At 54.5% G+C, this 19,729-nt stretch overlaps 2 protein-coding genes across 2 annotated transcripts in view; both read right to left on the reverse strand.

Annotated features, from left to right (window-relative positions):
• LOC308148490 (phosphatidylinositol 4-kinase alpha-like) overlaps positions 1-13,536 on the reverse strand; it is a 28,296-nt gene extending 14,760 nt beyond the window's left edge. The window contains 21 exon segments of the mRNA XM_080521956.1: positions 273-409; positions 481-589; positions 678-728; positions 2,801-2,969; positions 3,271-3,371; positions 3,835-4,018; positions 4,092-4,187; positions 4,262-4,391; positions 5,861-5,990; positions 6,208-6,308; positions 7,221-7,430; positions 7,525-7,621; positions 7,826-7,891; positions 8,193-8,341; positions 9,982-10,048; positions 10,317-10,579; positions 10,655-10,727; positions 11,031-11,119; positions 12,213-12,306; positions 12,392-12,508; positions 13,344-13,536. Coding sequence (XP_080378082.1) covers positions 273-409; positions 481-589; positions 678-728; positions 2,801-2,969; positions 3,271-3,371; positions 3,835-4,018; positions 4,092-4,187; positions 4,262-4,391; positions 5,861-5,990; positions 6,208-6,308; positions 7,221-7,430; positions 7,525-7,621; positions 7,826-7,891; positions 8,193-8,341; positions 9,982-10,048; positions 10,317-10,579; positions 10,655-10,727; positions 11,031-11,119; positions 12,213-12,306; positions 12,392-12,508; positions 13,344-13,442 — 2,532 coding nt within the window. The 5' untranslated portion in view covers positions 13,443-13,536.
• A 3,077-nt stretch (positions 13,537-16,613) lies between these two features.
• The window catches only part of slc25a1b (slc25a1 solute carrier family 25 member 1b), a 7,833-nt gene continuing 4,717 nt past the window's right edge, over positions 16,614-19,729 (reverse strand). Inside the window, exons 2-7 of the mRNA XM_080521959.1 lie at positions 19,469-19,607; positions 19,029-19,113; positions 18,486-18,590; positions 18,273-18,388; positions 18,112-18,185; positions 16,614-16,960 (exon numbers count right to left, since the gene is read on the reverse strand). Coding sequence (XP_080378085.1) covers positions 16,846-16,960; positions 18,112-18,185; positions 18,273-18,388; positions 18,486-18,590; positions 19,029-19,113; positions 19,469-19,607 — 634 coding nt within the window. The 3' untranslated portion in view covers positions 16,614-16,845. The remainder of the gene's footprint in view (positions 16,961-18,111; positions 18,186-18,272; positions 18,389-18,485; positions 18,591-19,028; positions 19,114-19,468; positions 19,608-19,729) is intronic.

Genomic DNA, 19,729 nt, shown 5'->3' on the forward strand with positions numbered 1-19,729 from the left:
TGAGTGTGAGTGTGAGTGTGAGTGTGAGTGTGTGTGAGTGTGTGAGTGTGAGTTTGTGAGTGTGAGTGTGAGTGTGTGAGTGTGAGTGTGAGTGAGAGTGTGTGTGAGTGTGAGTGTGAGTGTGAGTGTGAGTGTGTGTGAGTGTGTGAGTGTGAGTTTGTGAGTGTGAGTGTGAGTGTGTGAGTGTGAGTGTGAGTGTGTGAGTGTGAGTGTGAGTGTGTGAGTGTGAGTGTGTGTGTGTGTGAGTGTGAGTGTGAGTGTGAGTGTGTTACCGGGGTGACGGTGTCGTTCTTCAGAGCAGAGTTGTACTGCAGCTCAGAACGTAGAGGTTCTCCACTGGGGAAGGTCAGCAGGGGGGACTTGGTGGCGATCTCACACACCCCCTCATACCACTCCTCCGGCCACAGCCCTGAGGGTGGAGCAGAGGGTGAGGGAGGGTGGAGGAGCTCCAGGTGGAGGAGCTCCAGGAGGACAGGTCACCTGATCCCTCCACGGCGAAGCCCATCACCACGGAGTACAGCCAGAAGTCCCTGAACAGCTTCTGGAGGCGGGGCTTGGCCTCCTTGATGGGCGGCAGCCGCTTGGTGAGCTGATGGGGGGGGGGGGGGGGGGGGGGCAGAAGGGGGGGTTGAGACCAGCTCCTCTGCAGGACCCAGGTCCAGCCCTCAGGGACTCACCACGGCGATGACGGGGACGAGGACGCCCAGGTTCCCCGCGCTGCTGGACGCCTGCAGACGGCAAACAGGAAGTGATGTCAGAGGAAGTACAGACGTTATAGAAGGTTGTTCTCCGTCAGCAGAGCAACTAGAAGGTTCTACTCCGTCAGCGGAGGAACTAGGAGGTTCTATTCCGTCAGCGGAGGAACTAGAAGGTTCTACTCCGTCAGCAGAGGAATTAGGAGGTTCTACTCCGTCAGCAGAGGAACTAGAAGGTTCTACTCCGTCAGCAGAGGAACTAGAAGGTTCTACTCCGTCAGCAGAGGAACTAGAAGGCTGTTCTCCGTCAGCAGAGGAACTAGAAGGTTCTACTCCGTCAGCAGAGGAATTAGGAGGTTCTACTCCGTCAGCAGAGGAACTAGAAGGCTGTTCTCCGTCAGCAGAGGAACTAGAAGGTTCTACTCCGTCAGCAGAGGAACTAGAAGGCTGTTCTCCGTCAGCAGAGGAACTAGAAGGTTCTACTCCGTCAGCAGAGGAACTAGAAGGTTCTACTCCGTCAGCGGAGGAACTAGAAGGCTGTTCTCCGTCAGCAGAGGACCTAGAAGGCTGTTCTCCGTCAGCGGAGGAACTAGAAGGCTGTTCTCCGTCAGCAGAGGAACTAGAAGGTTCTATTCCGTCAGCAGAGGAACTAGGAGGTTCTACTCCGTCAGCAGAGGAACTAGGAGGTTCTACTCCCTCAGCTGAGGAACTAGAAGGTTCTACTCCATCAGCAGAGGAACTAGGAGGTTCTACTCCGTCAGCGGAGGAACTAGAAGGCTGTTCTCCGTCAGCAGAGGAACTAGGAGGTTCTACTCCGTCAGCAGAGGAACTAGGAGGTTCTATTCCGTCAGCAGAGGAACTAGAAGGTTCTACTCCGTCAGCGGAGGAACTAGAAGGCTGTTCTCCGTCAGCGGAGGAACTAGAAGGCTGTTCTCCGTCAGCAGAGGAACTAGAAGGTTCTACTCCGTCAGCGGAGGAACTAGGAGGTTCTACTCCGTCAGCAGAGGAACTAGAAGGTTCTACTCCATCAGCAGAGGAACTAGGAGGTTCTACTCCGTCAGCGGAGGAACTAGAAGGCTGTTCTCCGTCAGCAGAGGAACTAGGAGGTTCTACTCCGTCAGCAGAGGAACTAGGAGGTTCTATTCCGTCAGCAGAGGAACTAGAAGGTTCTACTCCGTCAGCAGAGGAACTAGAAGGTTCTACTCCGTCAGCGGAGGAACTAGAAGGCTGTTCTCCGTCAGCAGAGGAACTAGGAGGTTCTACTCCGTCAGCAGAGGAACTAGAAGGTTCTACTCCGTCAGCGGAGGAACTAGGAGGTTCTACTCCGTCAGCAGAGGAACTAGAAGGTTCTACTCCATCAGCAGAGGAACTAGGAGGTTCTACTCCGTCAGCAGAGGAACTAGGAGGTTCTACTCCGTCAGCAGAGGAACTAGAAGGTTCTACTCCGTCAGCAGAGGAACTAGGAGGTTCTATTCCGTCAGCAGAGGAACTAGAAGGTTCTACTCCGTCAGCAGAGGAACTAGGAGGTTCTATTCCGTCAGCGGAGGAACTAGAAGGCTGTTCTCCGTCAGCAGAGGAACTAGGAGGTTCTACTCCGTCAGCAGAGGAACTAGGAGGTTCTACTCCGTCAGCAGAGGAACTAGAAGGTTCTACTCCGTCAGCAGAGGAACTAGGAGGTTCTATTCCGTCAGCAGAGGAACTAGAAGGTTCTACTCCGTCAGCAGAGGAACTAGGAGGTTCTATTCCGTCAGCAGAGGAACTAGAAGGTTGTTCTCCGTCAGCAGAGGAACTAGGAGGTTCTATTCCGTCAGCGGAGGAACTAGAAGGCTGTTCTCCGTCAGCAGAGGAACTAGGAGGTTCTACTCCGTCAGCAGAGGAACTAGGAGGTTCTACTCCGTCAGCAGAGGAACTAGAAGGTTCTACTCCGTCAGCAGAGGAACTAGGAGGTTCTATTCCGTCAGCAGAGGAACTAGAAGGTTCTACTCCGTCAGCAGAGGAACTAGAAGGTTGTTCTGGCCCAGGGGCTGGACCTGGTCCTGGCCCAGGTCCTGGCCCTGGCCCTGGCCTCCAGGAAGCAGGGTCAGGTGGTGGTGTGGGTGGAGCACCTTGAGGGCGGGGCCCTTGTCGGGGGCCCTCTCGCTGGCCCTCTTGCCCTCCAGGCCCAGCTGGACGAAGAGCTCCAGCAGGTTGACCAGCAGCTCGTCCACCATCTGCTCCGCCTGCAGGTTGGCCGCGATGTTGCCCAGAGCGTTGATGACGGCCAGGGAGCAGTGTCTGGGGGGGGGGGACGGGGGACGGGGGGGACAGGGGGGACAGGGGGACGGGGGGACAGGCTGGCGTTACTTCATGGGACAAACACTTTCAGTTTCAGGAGACAAACTTTAGACGAAGTGAAACATCAGAAGTTTCTAATGAAGGTCGTCAACAAACTATATAATAGAACGTCGTCAACAAACACTGACAGCCTGAGAACAGAGGTGGAGGAGGCTGGAGGAGGCTGGGGGAGGGTGGAGGAGGGTGGGGGAGGCTGGAGGAGGGTGGGGGAGGCTGGAGGAGGGTGGAGGCGGGGCAGCACCTGTAGCCGTGGTCCTTGTAGTCCTTGGTGGAGTACACCATGGAGCTGGCCTTCACACTGATCTGCTGGAACAGGTTCCACACCTCCTGGTAGATGTATTGCTGGGGGGACAAGCAGAGTTCAGGGGGGACGGCAGGGGGACAGCAGGGGGGACAGCAGGGGGACGGCAGGGGGGAAGAAGGGGGGTCAGCAGGGCGGACAGCAGGGGGACAGCAGAGGGACAGCAGAGGGACAACCGGGGGACAGCAGGGGGACAACAGGGGGACAGCAGAGGGACAGCAGGGGGACAGCAGAGGGACAACAGGGGGACAGCAGAGGGACATCAGGGGGACAGCAGAGGGGACAACAGAGGGGACAGCAGAGGGACATCAGGGGGACAGCAGAGGGGACAGCAGGGGGACAGCAGAGGGACCGCAGAGGGACAGCAGAGGGACAGCAGAGGGGACAGCAGAGGGGACAACAGGGGGACCGCAGAGGGACAGCAGGGGGACATCAGGGGGACAGCAGGGGGACAGCAGAGGGACAGCAGAGGGACAGCAGGGGGACAGTGTCTCTGGACCCTACGTTCCCGGTGATGACCATGCAGCCCAGCTGGTCGATGATCAACACGTCCAGCTGAGACGGCGGCTGGCAGAACTTCTGCTGCAGGATCTGCAGGATGGGCTCCATCACCCTGGGCGTGTCTCGCAGCGCCACCGCGATGTGTCCCAGGGCCCGGATGGTGTGGTCCGGGATCAGGTGGGCGTCCCTGCAGGGAGGGGGACGGGGTGAGACGAGAGGAGGAGACAGGAGACGGGACGAGGGGTGTTGTTGTTGTTTACTTGTCGTTGTCCTGGTAGATGTAGAGACGGTTGGACAGACTGGCCAGGAACGCTTCCACGATGACGTTGTCCATGGTCAGGCCGGCCTTCAGACACCTGGAGACACACCAGGACATTCAGCACGTCCCCACGCGTCACCGTGGACAGTTGTCCTGTGGCGGCGCCGGGACCTGCAGATGTTGTCTATGGAGATGTCCCTCAGCTGCTCGTACAGGGACGGATGGGTCCTCCTGCTGCTGTTGGTGCTCAGGGTGGACTGGGAGTGCTCATTGGTCACATGGATCTTGATGTCTCCGCCCCCTGCTGGGGACACCGCCACAACACGTGAGACACATCAAGTGGGAGGGACAGGAAGGAGTGAGGGACAGGAAGGAGTAAGGGACAGGGAGCAGTGAGGGACAGGGAGCAGTGAGGGACAGGGAGCAGTGAGGGACAGGGAGGAGTAAGGGACAGGGAGCAGTGAGGGACAGGGAGCAGTGAGGGACAGGAAGGAGTAAGGGACAGGGAGCAGTGAGGGACAGGGAGCAGTGAGGGACAGGGAGCAGTGAGGGACAGGAAGGAGTAAGGGACAGTGAGCAGTGAGGGACAGGGAGCAGTGAGGGACAGGAAGGAGTAAGGGACAGGGAGCAGTGAGGGACAGGAAGCAGTGAGGGACAGGGAGCAGTGAGGGACAGGGAGCAGTGAGGGACAGGGAGCAGTGCGGGACAGGAAGGAGTAAGGGACAGGGAGCAGTGAGGGACAGGGAGCAGTGAGGGACAGGAAGGAGTAAGGGACAGGGAGCAGTGAGGGACAGGAAGCAGTGAGGGACAGGGAGCAGTGAGGGACAGGAAGGAGTGAGGGACAGGGAGCAGTGAGGGACAGTGAGCAGTGAGGGACAGGGAGCAGTGAGGGACAGGGAGCAGTGAGGGACAGGGAGCAGTGAGGGACAGGAAGGAGTGAGGGACAGGGAGCAGTGAGGGACAGGGAGCAGTGAGGGACAGGGAGCAGTGAGGGACAGGGAGCAGTGAGGGACAGTGAGCAGTGAGGGACAGGGAGCAGTGAGGGACAGGGAGCAGTGAGGGACAGGGAGCAGTGAGGGACAGGGAGCAGTGAGGGACAGGGAGCAGTGAGGGACAGGGAGCAGTGAGGGACAGGAAGCAGTGAGGGACAGGAAGCAGTGAGGGACAGGGAGCAGTGAGGGACAGGGAGCAGTGAGGGACAGGGAGCAGTGAGGGACAGGGAGCAGTGAGGGACAGGGAGCAGTGAGGGACAGGAAGGAGTGAGGGACAGGGAGCAGTGAGGGACAGGGAGCAGTGAGGGACAGTGAGCAATGAGGGACAGGGAGCAGTGAGGGACAGGGAGCAGTGAGGGACAGGGAGCAGTGAGGGACAGGGAGCAGTGAGGGACAGGGAGCAGTGAGGGACAGTGAGCAGTGAGGGACAGGGAGCAGTGAGGGACAGGGAGCAGTGAGGGACAGGAAGGAGTGAGGGACAGGGAGCAGTGAGGGACAGGGAGCAGTGAGGGACATGAAGGAGTGAGGGACAGGGAGCAGTGAGGGACAGGGAGCAGTGAGGGACAGGAAGGAGTGAGGGACAGGAAGGAGTGAGGGACAGGGAGCAGTGAGGGACAGGGACCAGTGAGGGACAGGGAGCAGTGAGGGACAGGGAGCAGTGAGGGACAGGGAGCAGTGAGGGACAGGGAGCAGTGAGGGACAGGGAGCAGTGAGGGACAGGGAGCAGTGAGGGACAGGGAGCAGTGAGGGACAGGGAGCAGTGAGGGACAGGGACTACCTGGAGTGCTCTGGCTGTGGTATTTATACAACTTGACGAGGACGGGGGACGGCACCACCAGGAAGTCCCGGAGAGACATGGTGACGGAGTGAGCCACCACCGGGAAGCGCTCACAGAGACGACCCAGACCCTGGACACACACACACACACACACACACACACACACACACACACACACACACACACACACACACACACACACACACACACACAGTGTAACTCCAGTTTATCTACAGTGTAGCTCTATCTGATCTACCCAGTGTAGTTCTAGCTGATCTACCCAGTGTAGTTCTATCTGATCTACCCAGTGTAGTTCTATCTGATCTACCCAGTGTAGCTCTAGGTACCTGCAGGCAGCAGATGAGCAGAGGCATGTGGGCGATGATGACCTTGCTGGAGGTCTTGGACTGGAGCCTCTCTGACAGCTTGGTACAGAGGTTCTCCGCTCCTGGAGGGACAATCACACACTGCCGTGATCAAGCAGGGGGGGGACAATCACACACAGCCGTGACCAAGCAGGGGGGGGAACTCACACACAGCTGTGATCAAGCAGGGGGGGGACAATCACACACAGCCATGATCAAGCAGTGGGGGACAATCACACACAGCCGTGATCAAGCAGTGGGGGACAATCACACACAGCTGTGATCAAGCAGGGGGGGACAATGACACACAGCCGTGATCAAGCAGTGGGGGACAATCACACACAGCCATGATCAAGCAGGGGGGGGACAATCACACACAGCCATGATCAAGCAGGGGGGGGACAATCACACACAGCCGTGATCAAGCAGGGGGTCAATCGCACACAGCTGTGATCAAGCAGGGGGGGGACAATCACACACAGCCATGATCAAGCAGTGGGGGACAATCACACAGCCGTGATCAAGCAGTGGGGGACAATCACACACTGCCGTGATCAAGCAGGGGGTCAATCACACACAGCCGTGATCAAGCAGTGGGGGACAATCACACACAACCATGATCAAGCAGTGGGGGACAATCACACACAGCCGTGATCAAGCAGGGGGGGACAATCACACACAGCCATGATCAAGCAGGGGGGACAATCACACACAGCTGTGATCAAGCAGTGGGGGACAATCACACACAGCCGTGATCAAGCAGTGGGGGACAATCACACACAGCCGTGATCAAGCAGGGGGGGGACAATCACACACAGCCATGATCAAGCAGGGGGGGACAATCACACACAGCCGTGATCAAGCAGGGGGTCAATCACACACAGCTGTGATCAAGCAGGGGGGGGGACAATCACACACTGCCGCAATCAAGCAGGGGGTCAATCACACACAGCCGCGATCAAGCAGGGGGACAATCACACACAGCCGTGACTCACCCTGCTCCTCCGTCACGGCCCACACCATGATGTCCACGCAGGCGGCGTTGGCCTGGCAGCGCAGCCGGAGGGGGCTCAGCTGGCTGTGCAGCGGCTCCACCTGGTGGAGGAGCTCCACCTGGTGGAGGATCCTCTGCAGCTCCACCTGGCTGCTGCTGAACTGCTCCAGGACGAAGTCGTGCACCTCCTTCACGTAGTCCGTCTGCAGGTCTGGGGGGGACGGGGACGGGGGTCAGCGCTCGTCTGTCTCCACGGCAACCACCCTCAACTGTGAGACGGCGGGTGGAGGAGGGTGGGGTCTTACCCTTCAGGTTGTACAGCGTGTCCCTCAGCATCTTGAAGACGGCCACATAGAGCGGGTCACTGAAGGTCCTGTAGTACAGCTGGAGGCCGGGACTCACCTGGAGGAGGACACAGTCTGACACCACCACCTGACGGAGGTTCTACCGCCGTACCTCTACAACACAGTCTGACACCACCACCTGACAGAGGTTCTACCGCCGTACCTCTACAACACAGTCTGACACCACCTGACGGAGGTTCTACCGCCGTACCTCTACCACACAGTCTGACACCACCCGACAGGAGAGGTTCTACCGCCGTACCTCTACAAGTTCAGCCAGCGTGTCGTCCAGAGACTTCAGGAACGTCTCAGAGACCAGGTCCTCCACCTGGGGAGACAAACAGTCCCACGGTTGGTGTGACGCCACTGGAGGGGGTTCTACTGGGGGGGTTCTACTGGAGGGGATTCTACTGAAGGGGCTTCTACTGGGGGGATTCTACTGGGGGGATTCTACTGAAGGGGCTTCTACTGGGGGAGTTCTAGGGTGGGTTCTACTGGGGGGATTCTACTGGGGGGATTCTACTGGGGGGTTCTAGGGTGGGTTCTACTGGGGGGTTCTAGGGTGGGTTCTACTGGGGGGATTCTAGGGCATGTTCTACTGGGGGGGTTCTAGGGGGGGTTCTACTGACCATGTGCAGCAGCTGTCTCAGCATGTCCAGAGGAAGGTGGAACTCCCTGCTGCTGCTGCCGGTGAACAAGGGAGAGACGGAGAAGCTGGAGCTGATGGTGGAGACGTAGTAGTGGGGGTCCACAGTGCTGCCGTCTGGGAGGTAGGAGCCTGGACCGGGGGGGCAGGGAGGACCGGGGGGGCAGGGAGGACAACAGGGACAACACCACCTTCTCATTACACAACTGTTTACAAGGCAACGTTTGGTAAACGATGTTCTGGGTCAAAGGTCACGTAAAGATCATGAGGTGGTGAGCAGCAGCATGGTGGAGCTGCTGATGCTTTAATAATGCTGGATGTGTCCTGTTCCTGTGGCGGCGTCACGGCGCCTCCTGCAGGCCTCCCGGGGAACTACATGGTGTAGTCATGGTGTTTCATGGAACTACATGGTGTAGTCATGGTGTTTCATGGAACTTCATGGTGTTGTCATGGTGTTTCATGGTGTTGTCATGGTGGTGTCATGGTGTTGTCATGGTGTTTCGTGGTGTTGTCATGATGTTGTTATGGTGTTGTTATGGTGTTGTCATGGTGTTTCGTGGTGTTTCGTGGTGTTGTCATGGTGTTTCGTGGTGTTGTCATGGTGTTGTCATGGTGTTTCATGGTGTTGTCATGGAACGTCATGGTGTTGTCATGGTGTTGTCATGGTGTTTCGTGGTGTTTCGTGGTGTTGTCATGGTGTTGTCATGGTGTTTCATGGTGTTGTCATGGAACGTCATGGTGTTGTCATGGTGTTTCGTGGTGTTGTCATGGTGTTTCATGGTGTTTCGTGGTGTTTCGTGGTGTTGTCATGGTGGTGTCATGGTGTTTCGTGGTGTTGTCATGGTGTTGTCATGGTGTTGTCATGGTGTTGTTATGGTGTTGTCATGGTGTTTCGTGGTGTTGTCATGGTGTTTCGTGGTGTTTCGTGGTGTTGTCATGGTGTTTCATGGTGTTGTCATGGAACGTCATGGTGTTGTCATGGTGTTTCGTGGTGTTGTCATGGTGTTTCGTGGTGTTTCGTGGTGTTGTCATGGTGTTTCGTGGTGTTTCGTGGTGTTGTCATGGTGGTGTCATGGTGTTGTCATGGTGTTGTCATGGTGTTGTCATGGTGTTTCGTGGTGTTGTCATGGTGTTTCGTGGTGTTTCATGGTGTTTCGTGGTGTTGTCATGGTGTTTCGTGGTGTTTCGTGGTGTTGTCATGGTGTTTCGTGGTGTTGTCATGGTGTTTCGTGGTGTTGTCATGGTGTTTCGTGGTGTTGTCATGGTGTTTCGTGGTGTTGTCATGGTGTTTCATGGTGTTTCGTGGTGTTGTCATGGTGTTTCGTGGTGTTTCGTGGTGTTGTCATGGTGTTTCGTGGTGTTTCGTGGTGTTTCATGGTGTTTCATGGTGTTGTCATGGTGTTGTCATGGTGTTGTCATGGTGTTTCGTGGTGGTGTCATGGTGTTTCGTGGTGTTTCGTGGTGTTTCGTGGTGTTTCATGGTGTTGTCATGGTGTTTCGTGGTGTTGTCATGGTGTTTCGTGGTGTTTCGTGGTGTTGTCATGGTGTTTCGTGGTGTTTCGTGGTGTTTCATGGTGTTTCGTGGTGTTTCATGGTGTTTCATGGTGTTGTCATGGTGTTTCATGGTGTTGTCATGGTGTTTCATGGTGGTGTCATGGTGTTTCGTGGTGGTGTCATGGTGTTTCGTGGTGTTTCATGGTGTTGTGGAGGCTGAGGTTGGTGGTGGAGGAGGAAAGTGTCTCAGAAGGAAGAGAGACGGGTGGAGACGTTACCTTCAAAGTAGTGGGTGGAGGAACCAGCAGGACAGCTGGGGGCCAGACCGGCTCTCTCTGGACTGGCCTGGGAGGGACACTACAGGTTAGACCTGCTCCCCCCCCACAACACCCCCGCCCTTTGACCTCCCCCCCTTCCCGCCCTTTGAACCCCCCTCCCCCCCGCCCTTTGACCTGCTCCCCCCCCCACAACCCCCCCCCCGCCCTTTGACCTCCCCCCCCCTTCCCGCCCTTTGACCTGCTCACTCCCCCTCCCGCCCTTTGACCTCCCCCCCCACCCTTTGACCTGCTCACTCCCCCTCCCGCCGCCCTTTGACCCCCCCCCCCCCCGGTACCTGCTGCGAGGCTCCGGCCCCCCCGGAGGCCTTCCTCCTCAGGGTGTCCCCCTGCACCACCGTCAGCAGGGAGCTGGGCAGGATGGAGCGGAACTCGTTGAAGGAGCGGCGGCGGGTGGTGTCTCCGTCCTCGCTGCTCGTGGGCACGGCGGCAGCCGGCCGGGGGAACAGCTTGGACAGCAGCGGCTCGTCCGTGTTGCTGTAGCGGCCGAAGGCCCGGGCCACGCCCAGCAGGGTGGGCACGGTGTACCTGCACAGGTACTCTGCACCACAGGGGGCGGGGCCATTAGCAGGCGTCCCTCGGGGACACACACCGAGACAGACGTGTGTCTTTGTACCTTTGTCATGAGACTCTGGGGCTTTGCAGATGTCCTGCAGGACCTGCATGGTGTCCATGATGGCCTCCAGGATCTGCAAACAGTCAGAGTTTACAACCGACAACCTCTGAGACGCTACGGAACCACTGGAGGGACAAACTTCAAAGGAAATAAATGTGGTAGTACAAAGACAATCAATAACACAAAAGCAATACAATGCTAATCAGCAGGGCTGTGGGCGGGGCTAACAGGTCACTTTGAACAGGAAGCCCCGCCCACAGCCCTGCTGATTGGCCCCGCCCAAAGCACACGCGCACACACACACACACACACACACAGACACACACACACACACAGACACAGACACAGACACACACAGACAGACAGACAGACTCACCTGTCCCCGCAGCGTCTCGTCCCGCTGGGCGACGTCCGACAGCAGCGTCACCAGACAGAAGCTGAAGTTTTCAGCAACTGGAAGAGTTTCTGCAAAACAAGAAGTACTTCTACCATCGTGGCTCTATAGGGTACAATGTACTTCTACCATCGTGGCTCTATAGGGTACTTCTACTATGGTGGCTCTATAGGGTACTTCTACCATCGTGGCTCTATAGGGTACTTCTACCATCGTGGCTCTATAGGGTACAATGTACTTCTACCATCGTGGCTCTATAGGGTACTTCTACTATGGTGGCTCTATAGGGTACTTCTACCATCGTGGCTCTATAGGGTACTTCTACTATGGTGGCTCTATAGGGTACTTCTACCATCATGGCTCTATAGGGTACTTCTACTATGGTGGCTCTATAGGGTACTTCTACCATCGTGGCTCTATAGGGTACTTCTACCATTGTGGCTCTATAGGGTACTTCTACCATCGTGGCTCTATAGGGTACTTCTACCATCGTGGCTCTATAGGGTACTTCTACTATGGTGGCTCTATAGGGTGCTTCTACCATCGTGGCTCTATACGGTACAATGTACTTCTACTATCGTGGCTCTATAGGGTACAATGTACTTCTACTATCATGGCTCTATAGGGTACAATGTACTTCTACCATCGTGGCTCTATAGGGTACTTCTACTATGGTGGCTCTATAGGGTACAGATGTACTTCTACTATGGTGGCTCTATAGGGTACTTCTACCATCGTGGCTCTATAGAGTACTTCTACTATGGTGGCTCTATAGGGTACTTCTACCATCGTGGCTCTATAGGGTACTTCTACTATGGTGGCTCTATAGGGTACTTCTACCATCGTGGCTCTATAGGGTACTTCTACTATGGTGGCTCTATAGGGTACAGATGTACTTCTGCCATCGTGGCTCTATAGGGTACTTCTGCTATGGTGGCTCTATAGGGTACAGATGTACTTCTACCATCATGGCTCTATAGGGTACTTCTACCATCGTGGCTCTATAGGGTACAATGTACTTCTACCATCGTGGCTCTATAGGGTACTTCTACCATCGTGGCTCTATAGGGTACAGATGTAAACATTGGTACGCCATAGAGCCACGGCGGTAGACCCCAGGTGGTCCCAGTGGGGGGTCAGGGTGTGTCAGGATGTGGTCCAGACCTCGGCCTTGGCGCTCGGAGCTCTCCTGGACCCACTGGACCCGGGCCAGGCCCCGGAGCAGCCCCAGCAGGTAGGGCACCACGGCGTCCTTGTGCTGCCACACACGTCATACAGTCACAACAGGGAGGGACTCAAGCGGGGCGTCGGGGGGGGGGAGGGTCAGGAGGACGGGGGCTCACCTGCAGGTTGGACTCCACCAGGAAGACCCCCAGGGCCATCACGGCGTCCCTCCTCCTCTCGTCCAGCTGGAAGACGCCCCTGAAGTCCAGGGGACACATGCACTGCAGCTTCTGGACCTGGGGGGACAGTCAGAGGTCCAGTCAGGGTTCAGGCTCCGCCCCCGTCAGGGAGGGTTTCAGGCTCCGCCCCCATCAGGGAGGGTTTTAGGCTCCGCCCCCAGAGGACCGCCAGGCCCGGGTCCAGTGAAGACCCGTCTCTTTCTGGGTCTTTGTTCCTGGAGTCTCACCAAACAAGCCTTGAGGAGAAGCTCCACCTGGAGCCTCTCCGGGGCTCAGAGCTCCACCGGGAGCCTCTCCGGGGCTCAGAGCTCCCCCTGGTGGTCAGACGGCCACAACACAACCTTCTCACTAATAGTTACTGTGTCAATGAGATTCATGTTCTCAGGGGTCTGGAGGACCATTTCAACTAGTAAAGATAAAACCACATTTCATTTAAACTAGTAAAGATAAAACCACATTTCATTTAAAACTATTGAAGGTAACACCACATTTCATTTAAACTAGTAAAGATAAAAACACATTTCATTTAAACTAGTAAAGATAAAACCACATTTCATTTAAAACTATTGAAGGTAACACCACATTTCATTTAAACTAGTAAAGATAAAACCACATTTCATTTAAACTAGTAAAGATAAAACCACACAAACATGAGAAAGTGCAGTTAAATGTCCATCAGCAGAGGATCAGATTAGCTTAGATTAGCCTGGAGGCTAAAAACAGCGTCGCTCAGTGACAAACACCTAAAACCCTCCAAAACAACGGAGCGTCCTGCAGTGACAGACTACGGACGTGTCCCCCCCCCCCCCCCCCCCCCCCCCGACCCCCCCTCAGGTGTGTGCAGGTGTAGAGGAAGCTCCGGTTAGCCTGTTAGCTCCGGAGGCTAACGTACCTTCTCCAGGGGCGCGTGGCGGTGAGCCGCCAAGGCGCGGGCCAGCGACAGCACGGTGTTGAAGTAGAAGCCCCGGCTCGGGCCTCCGGGCGCCGCCATGCCTGCAGGAGTCCGGGGGGTCGCGGTGGGGGAGCGGGAGAGGCGCTACACGGACACCGCCAGCATCTCCGCTCATCCAGCGACCAACAACACCGACGACATTGACGACTACGGAGGCCGGCGGGGCTCAGAAAGCGCGAAGCAAGGTCACCGCGCCACCAGGGACCGTTGTTCCACTGACATCGTCAGGAACTTCATGTTGAACCATCGGACGTGTTCAAACTCCCCGGGAGGTCTCTCCTCCTCCTCCTCCTCCTCTCCTCCACCTCCTCTCTTCCACCTCCTCCTCCTCCTCCTCCTCCTCCCCTCCTCCTCTCCTCCACCTCCTCTCTTCCACCTCCTCCTTCTCCTCCTCCTCTCCTCCACCTCCTCTCCTCCTCTCTTCCACCTCCTCCTCCTCTCCTCCATCTCCTCCTCCTCTCCTCCTCTCTTCCATCTCCTCCTCCTCTCCTCCTCTCTTCCACCTCCTCCTCCTCTCCTCCATCTCCTCCTCCTCTCCTCCTCTCTTCCACCTCCTCCTTCTCCTCCTCCTCTCCTCCACCTCCTCTCCTCCTCTCTTCCACCTCCTCCTCCTCTCCTCCATCTCCTCCTCCTCTCCTCCATCTCCTCCACCTCCTCCTCCTCCATCTCCACTTCCTCTTCCTGGCCAGAGCAGAGCCGCCTGATTGTGGGAGGAGTCAAAGGGGAGGAGCCTACTTGATTGTGATTGGCTGAACCCCCGATGACACTTTATAGGGTCTGATTTCTGATTGGCTGCTTGGAGCAACACACTTTTTAAAACCTGGAACAACCAGGGAGAGAGAGAGGACACACTGTCTTCTTCTGGGACGTCGTCCAGGTCTGGAGACGGTCAGTACTGCTGGAGAACCTTCAGGAGGTGGTTCCAGGTACAGACGGTCAGTACTGCTGGAGAACCTTCAGGAGGTGGTTCCAGGTACAGACGGTCAGTACTGCTGGAGAACCTTCAGGAGGTGGTTCCAGGTACAGACGGTCAGTACTGCTGGAGAACCTTCAGGAAGTGGTTCCAGGTACAGACGGTCAGTACTACTGGAGAACCTTCAGGAGGTGGTTCCAGGTACAGACGGTCAGTACTGCTGGAGAACCTTCAGGAGGTGTATTTTACATAGTTTGAGCCTTTAAAGGAAATAAAATGTATAAAAAGCAAACTACTAGACAGTTCAGAGTCTGATGCTTGTTTTATTTGTGTGAGTTCACATCTGGATTAACCCTTCGAAGGCACAAGGCTTCATCATTAAGGAAGTGAACCAGCGGCTGTGAAGATCCACATGTCCACCGCTGGTCAGGCTGAACAGGAAGCTTTCAAAACAAAAGGCACCTTCTGGTAAACTTAATGATTCTCCACAACAGCAAACATAATAATAATTAATCTCTGGCATTGCACTTGGACACGCTGCAGCGGCGAGCTGCAGGCGCTGCAGCGGCAGCAGCTGTTGGCACGTTGGGCTCATGGACAAATAAATCACCCCTTCTTCAAGAGAACTGGAATGAGGAACGACTCCTGGAATACGATGGGAGGCACTGACGTCTGTCAGGCGGCGGAAAACATCAGAAGTGAAGAAGGAATGAATCCACAAACAAGTAGTTTGGTCAGAAATACCCTGGACGCCTGTGCAACGGCGGAACGTGTCCAGCACTCAATTAAAAGGGATTTTACAAAGCGTAGGCACTTGTATCTCACTTAAAAAGCTTTAAAACTGAACCTCTTCACACCACATTCATTCATGTGGAAATATGCATAAGAATTAAATAAGAGCTGGAACTCATTGAAGTGTCCTATTGTTTGTTTTGGCAGCAGTTCCAGCAGTCCCATAAAGCACCGCGGGGGGTCCTGGTGAGGCTCCTGGTGAGGCTCCTGAACCTCCTCAGAGGAGCTGAAGGAACTCAACATTACCCTACCGGCCTCACGCTAAAGTAGCAGGTAAGCTAAAGGCTAACCTACCTGCCACACGCTAAAGTAGCAGGTAAGCTAAAGGCTAACCTACCTGCCACATGCTAAAGTAGCAGGTAAGCTAAAGGCTAACCTACCGGCCACACGCTAAAGTAGCAGGTAAGCTAAAGGCTAACCTCCCTGCCACACGCTAAAGTAGCAGGTAAGCTAAAGGCTAACCTACCGGCCACACGCTAAAGTAGCAGGCAAGCTAAAGGCTAACTTACCTGCCACACGCTAAAGTAGCAGGTAAGCTAAAGGCCAACCTACCTGCCACACGCTAAAGTAGCAGGTAAGCTAAAGGCTAACCTACCGGCCACACGCTAAAGTAGCAGGTAAGCTAAAGGCTAATCTACCTGCCACAGGCTAAATAAGCAGGTAGGCTAAAGGCTAAGCTACCTGCTAGCAGCTAACAGAGATGTTCTACTTAAAGCAGTGACCCCACCTGTCAAACTCACTGGATAATCTAAAGTTAATTTACCAGGTAAACAGAAGTTTCAGCAACACTTCTACAAGTTAGCGGAACAGGTTCAACTGGAACCTGCCGATATAAACGTTAGCGCCGCGCTATGAGCTAAAATAACATTTTAACTCAAGCTTAACCAAGTTGTGAAGTTTTCCTTGGTCTCTAAAACGTGGCCGCTGACGTAGGAGCTGAACTCGCTGGTTATAAGATGTCGAGGTTATCGGAGTCGTCCGGCGACGACATGAGGAACGTTGTTGTGGTGTTGAGCAGTGTGAACGCCTCGTTCTGGGATTGTAGGACTGCAGTCATGAATCTGCCTCAACGTTTGGTCCGTCTTCACGTGTTCAGCTGGTCGTCTACCCGAAGCCCCACAAGCTCATTATTTCACTTGGTACCAAATTTAAATAATTTCTACATTAATAAAACAGATTTAAAAGGTTTCATCTCTCGTAAAATGTATCTTTTTTTCAAGTATCTTGTTAAAAATATATTAACGTCACATTATGTTGGTTTCTCTAATTTATGTTTCATATTCTGCTGAGATTTCCCCGGAAATTAAAACCCGTCAGCGTCCCTGACCCTGACCCTGACCCTGATCTCCCTGACCCTGACCCTGACCCTGACCCTGACCTCCCTGACCCTGACCCTGACCCTGATCTCCCTGACCCTGACCCTGACCCTGACCCTGACCCTGACCTCCCTGACCCTGACCCTGACCCTGACCCTGACCCTGACCCTGACCTCCCTGACCCTGACCTCCCTGACCCTGACCCTGACCCTGACCTCCCTCAACAACTTCTACTTTCTTCCGGGGGAAAAAAAAAGATGCAGTTGTTGGATGCAGAAAAGGCCTCCAGTGGTTCCTGCTGAGCTCCAGAGACATTAAAGACTCTACCGCTCTCTCTCCTCCTCAGAACCACGTGGAACCGGATCAGGTTTTCAGGAGGTCGGGTTCCGAGCTCGTCCTGCCAGGCGCCGGCGGCGAGGACTCAGTCCGTCTTCCAGACCACGTTCAGGACCTTCACCACCTCCTCGTAGATGATGAAGACGATGGCCACGTCCATGCAGACCCGGCCCAGCCGAGGAACCGTTCCTTTGTAGAACCTGAAGGGACAGACGAGGGCGACGTGGTGCTTTACGGCAGGAAGTGCAGACAAGTGAAGAAATTCAGTGGCTCAAGGACGGTACCTTGAGGTACGCCACAAAAAAAAACATGATTTCCGGACTATAAGCCACGCCACGCCCACCAAATATATAAAGAAAAAGAAATGTCGGAGTTACGTGATGCACCTGAACGCATCACCATGAAGCTGGTTAACCCTTGAAAAGCCGCGAGTCTGAGCAAAGTATGTCAACAACAATAAAAAGTAGCGGCTTATCGTCCGGAAAGTATCGGAAAGTATCAGAAAGTATCGGAAAGTATCAGAAAGTATTGGAAAGTATCGGAAAGTATCGGTCTAGTTGAGGTGAAAACATCTGTAACTCAGTAAAGTGAAAAATATTTTTAAATATCTACTAGATTATTAAGTTTAGAACTTTACTTTCATTAATACTCGTCAAAAGAAATGAAGCAGTTGAAAGTTTGTATTCTCATAATAGTAACAGTTATATTCTATGTAGCAAAGTAGTATTTTAGTTTTTCCTTGTACGGTCCTTGGAATTCCTATTTGAATAAAAACACTGTCAGAACAAAGTGTGGAGACGGTACTCTGAGGTACTCACGGTACTCTGAGGTACTCACGGTACTCTGAGGTACTCCGCCATGTTCATACACCGAAATCTTTTTCTAAACTATCTGGAACTAAAAATACAAAAACATAAACAGCAGACTTTGACAAAATGATTGGATCTTAGACTAACGAACCTTGTTTCACCATCTTCTCACCTCGTACGCAGTAAACCAGCTAGTTGTGATTCTCTTTTAAATGTTTGAGTGTTTTGTTTTCAGGGTCGGTGCAACGTCCAGAATAAAAGTGAATTCAAGTTTTCTCTACGATATAAAACACCGGTGGTCTCAGGACGGCGCCTTGAGGAACACGAGGAACGTCCACCACGTCTGAACAAACGTCACGAATTCTGTTCCGTCGGAAACCAAACCAAGTGTGTGAAATATTGGTTTAGTGTGTCGATGTGAGTTGAGGCGTCGGGGGTCTGGTCCTCAGACCGCCTCGGGGGGTCTGGTCCTCAGACCGCCCGGGGGGTCTGGTCCTCAGACCGCCGGGCCGGCCTAGGGGGGTCTGGTCCTCTTCACTTACGCCATCGGTCCCTCGTGCTTCATGATCTTGACGGCGCAGTCCAGGGTGCTCCGGTACTTGTGGGCCTCCAGACCCTGTTGGCGTCCGGAGGGGAAACGTGAGTCTACAGGAAACGCTTCTATGTGGAACGAGGACGGGATTCAAAGACAAAACTCCGGGACCTGCATCCTGGTCTTGATCACGTCCAGCGGCGTGTTTCCGAACACGCTAGCGGCTCCGGCCACGGCGCCAAACGAGCCGGTGATCAGCGGGTTGATGGACTTGTCGGGGTCGTCGCCTGGTTGGGAGGAAAACCACACAGTCAGCAGGTTCTGCATCTCGTCCCCGGGGGGGGGGGGGCGGGGGGGGGGGGCGCAAGGACAGAGAGACCCTACCTTTGTACCAGTTCCTCAGAGACGTCATGACGTAGAAGCGTATGGCCTGGTTGGAGCCTTGCTTGAGCACGGTGGCGGTAAGGCCCTGGTACGTCCCCTTCAGACCTGGTGGGCGGAGCCAACATCACCTGTACGTTCATCTTATCCCTCGATCTGGGTGTAACCAGGTGGGGCGTTACAAGAACTAGAGCTGCACTCGGTAGAACTCAGACCTTCACCAACGCCACATTCCTTTGTTGAACCGAGTTAGCATCACTAGCATGATAGCCGTTAGCTCATATTGATGCTAACTAGCCCGTCAGGTCGCTACATTGCTGTCAAACACTGAGCGTCTCCATGGCGACAGACGCTGATCTCCTTTGATCTCCTACATCAGGAGGAGATCAAAGGAGGAGCCTCTCATCCACTGTGTTTGGGACCGTTTTTAATTGTTTAGGAGGTTTTATTGTGAAACATTCTGCCTGTTTGCAACGTTAATGAGGAACATTAGTTCCTGAGTCGGTGCAGCGTTCTGTCCAGCAGGGGGCAGAACCTTGCAGGTACCTTCAGTCCTCACGATCTCCCTCACCCCGTGGAAGAAGCCCTTGTACTTCGGGTTGGCCGACGTCTGATCGTGGATGAATTTCACCTACAGAGACGATAGAACAGACGCACATTCAGCAAAAACAGCAGGCTGCATGGAGACAATTTAAAAAAGAAGCTTCTTTTCTTTTTACTACAGAAAAAACTGACAATAATCATTTAATCATATCGGTTTCATCTGATCAATTGAGGTCCATGTAACCATGGTAACTGAACTCTGTCTCCTGAGGAGAGAATACAACACTGACACCTAGTGGACAAAGAGGGAACACATTTCTTTTCTCAGTGTAGAACAGAACAGAGTAGAGTAGAGTAGAGTAGAGTAGAGTAGAGTAGAGTAGAGTAGAGTAGAGTAGAGTAGAGTAGAGAGGACATGAAAGGGTGTCCTCAGTGTCCCTGACCTTGACCGTCTCCATGGGACAGACGACGAGGACGGCCTCGGCCACGCCGGCCCCCAGGCCACACAGGAAGCCTCGCTTACTGTCCAGCTTCCCGCTGTCGTCACGCATCTTATTGCTGAGGAACTCAAACACCCCGAACCTGGGGGGGGGGGGGGGGGGGGGGGGGGGGTTACTGTGTAGGTTGTGTAGTTATTGTGTAGTGGGTGTGTAGTGGGTGTGTAGTTTGTGTAGTTATTGTGTAGTTTGTATAGTTGTGTAGTT

The sequence above is a fragment of the Blennius ocellaris genome (genome assembly GCF_963422515.1).
Source record: "Blennius ocellaris genome assembly, contig: SCAFFOLD_84, whole genome shotgun sequence".
Lineage (NCBI taxonomy): Eukaryota > Metazoa > Chordata > Actinopteri > Blenniiformes > Blenniidae > Blennius > Blennius ocellaris.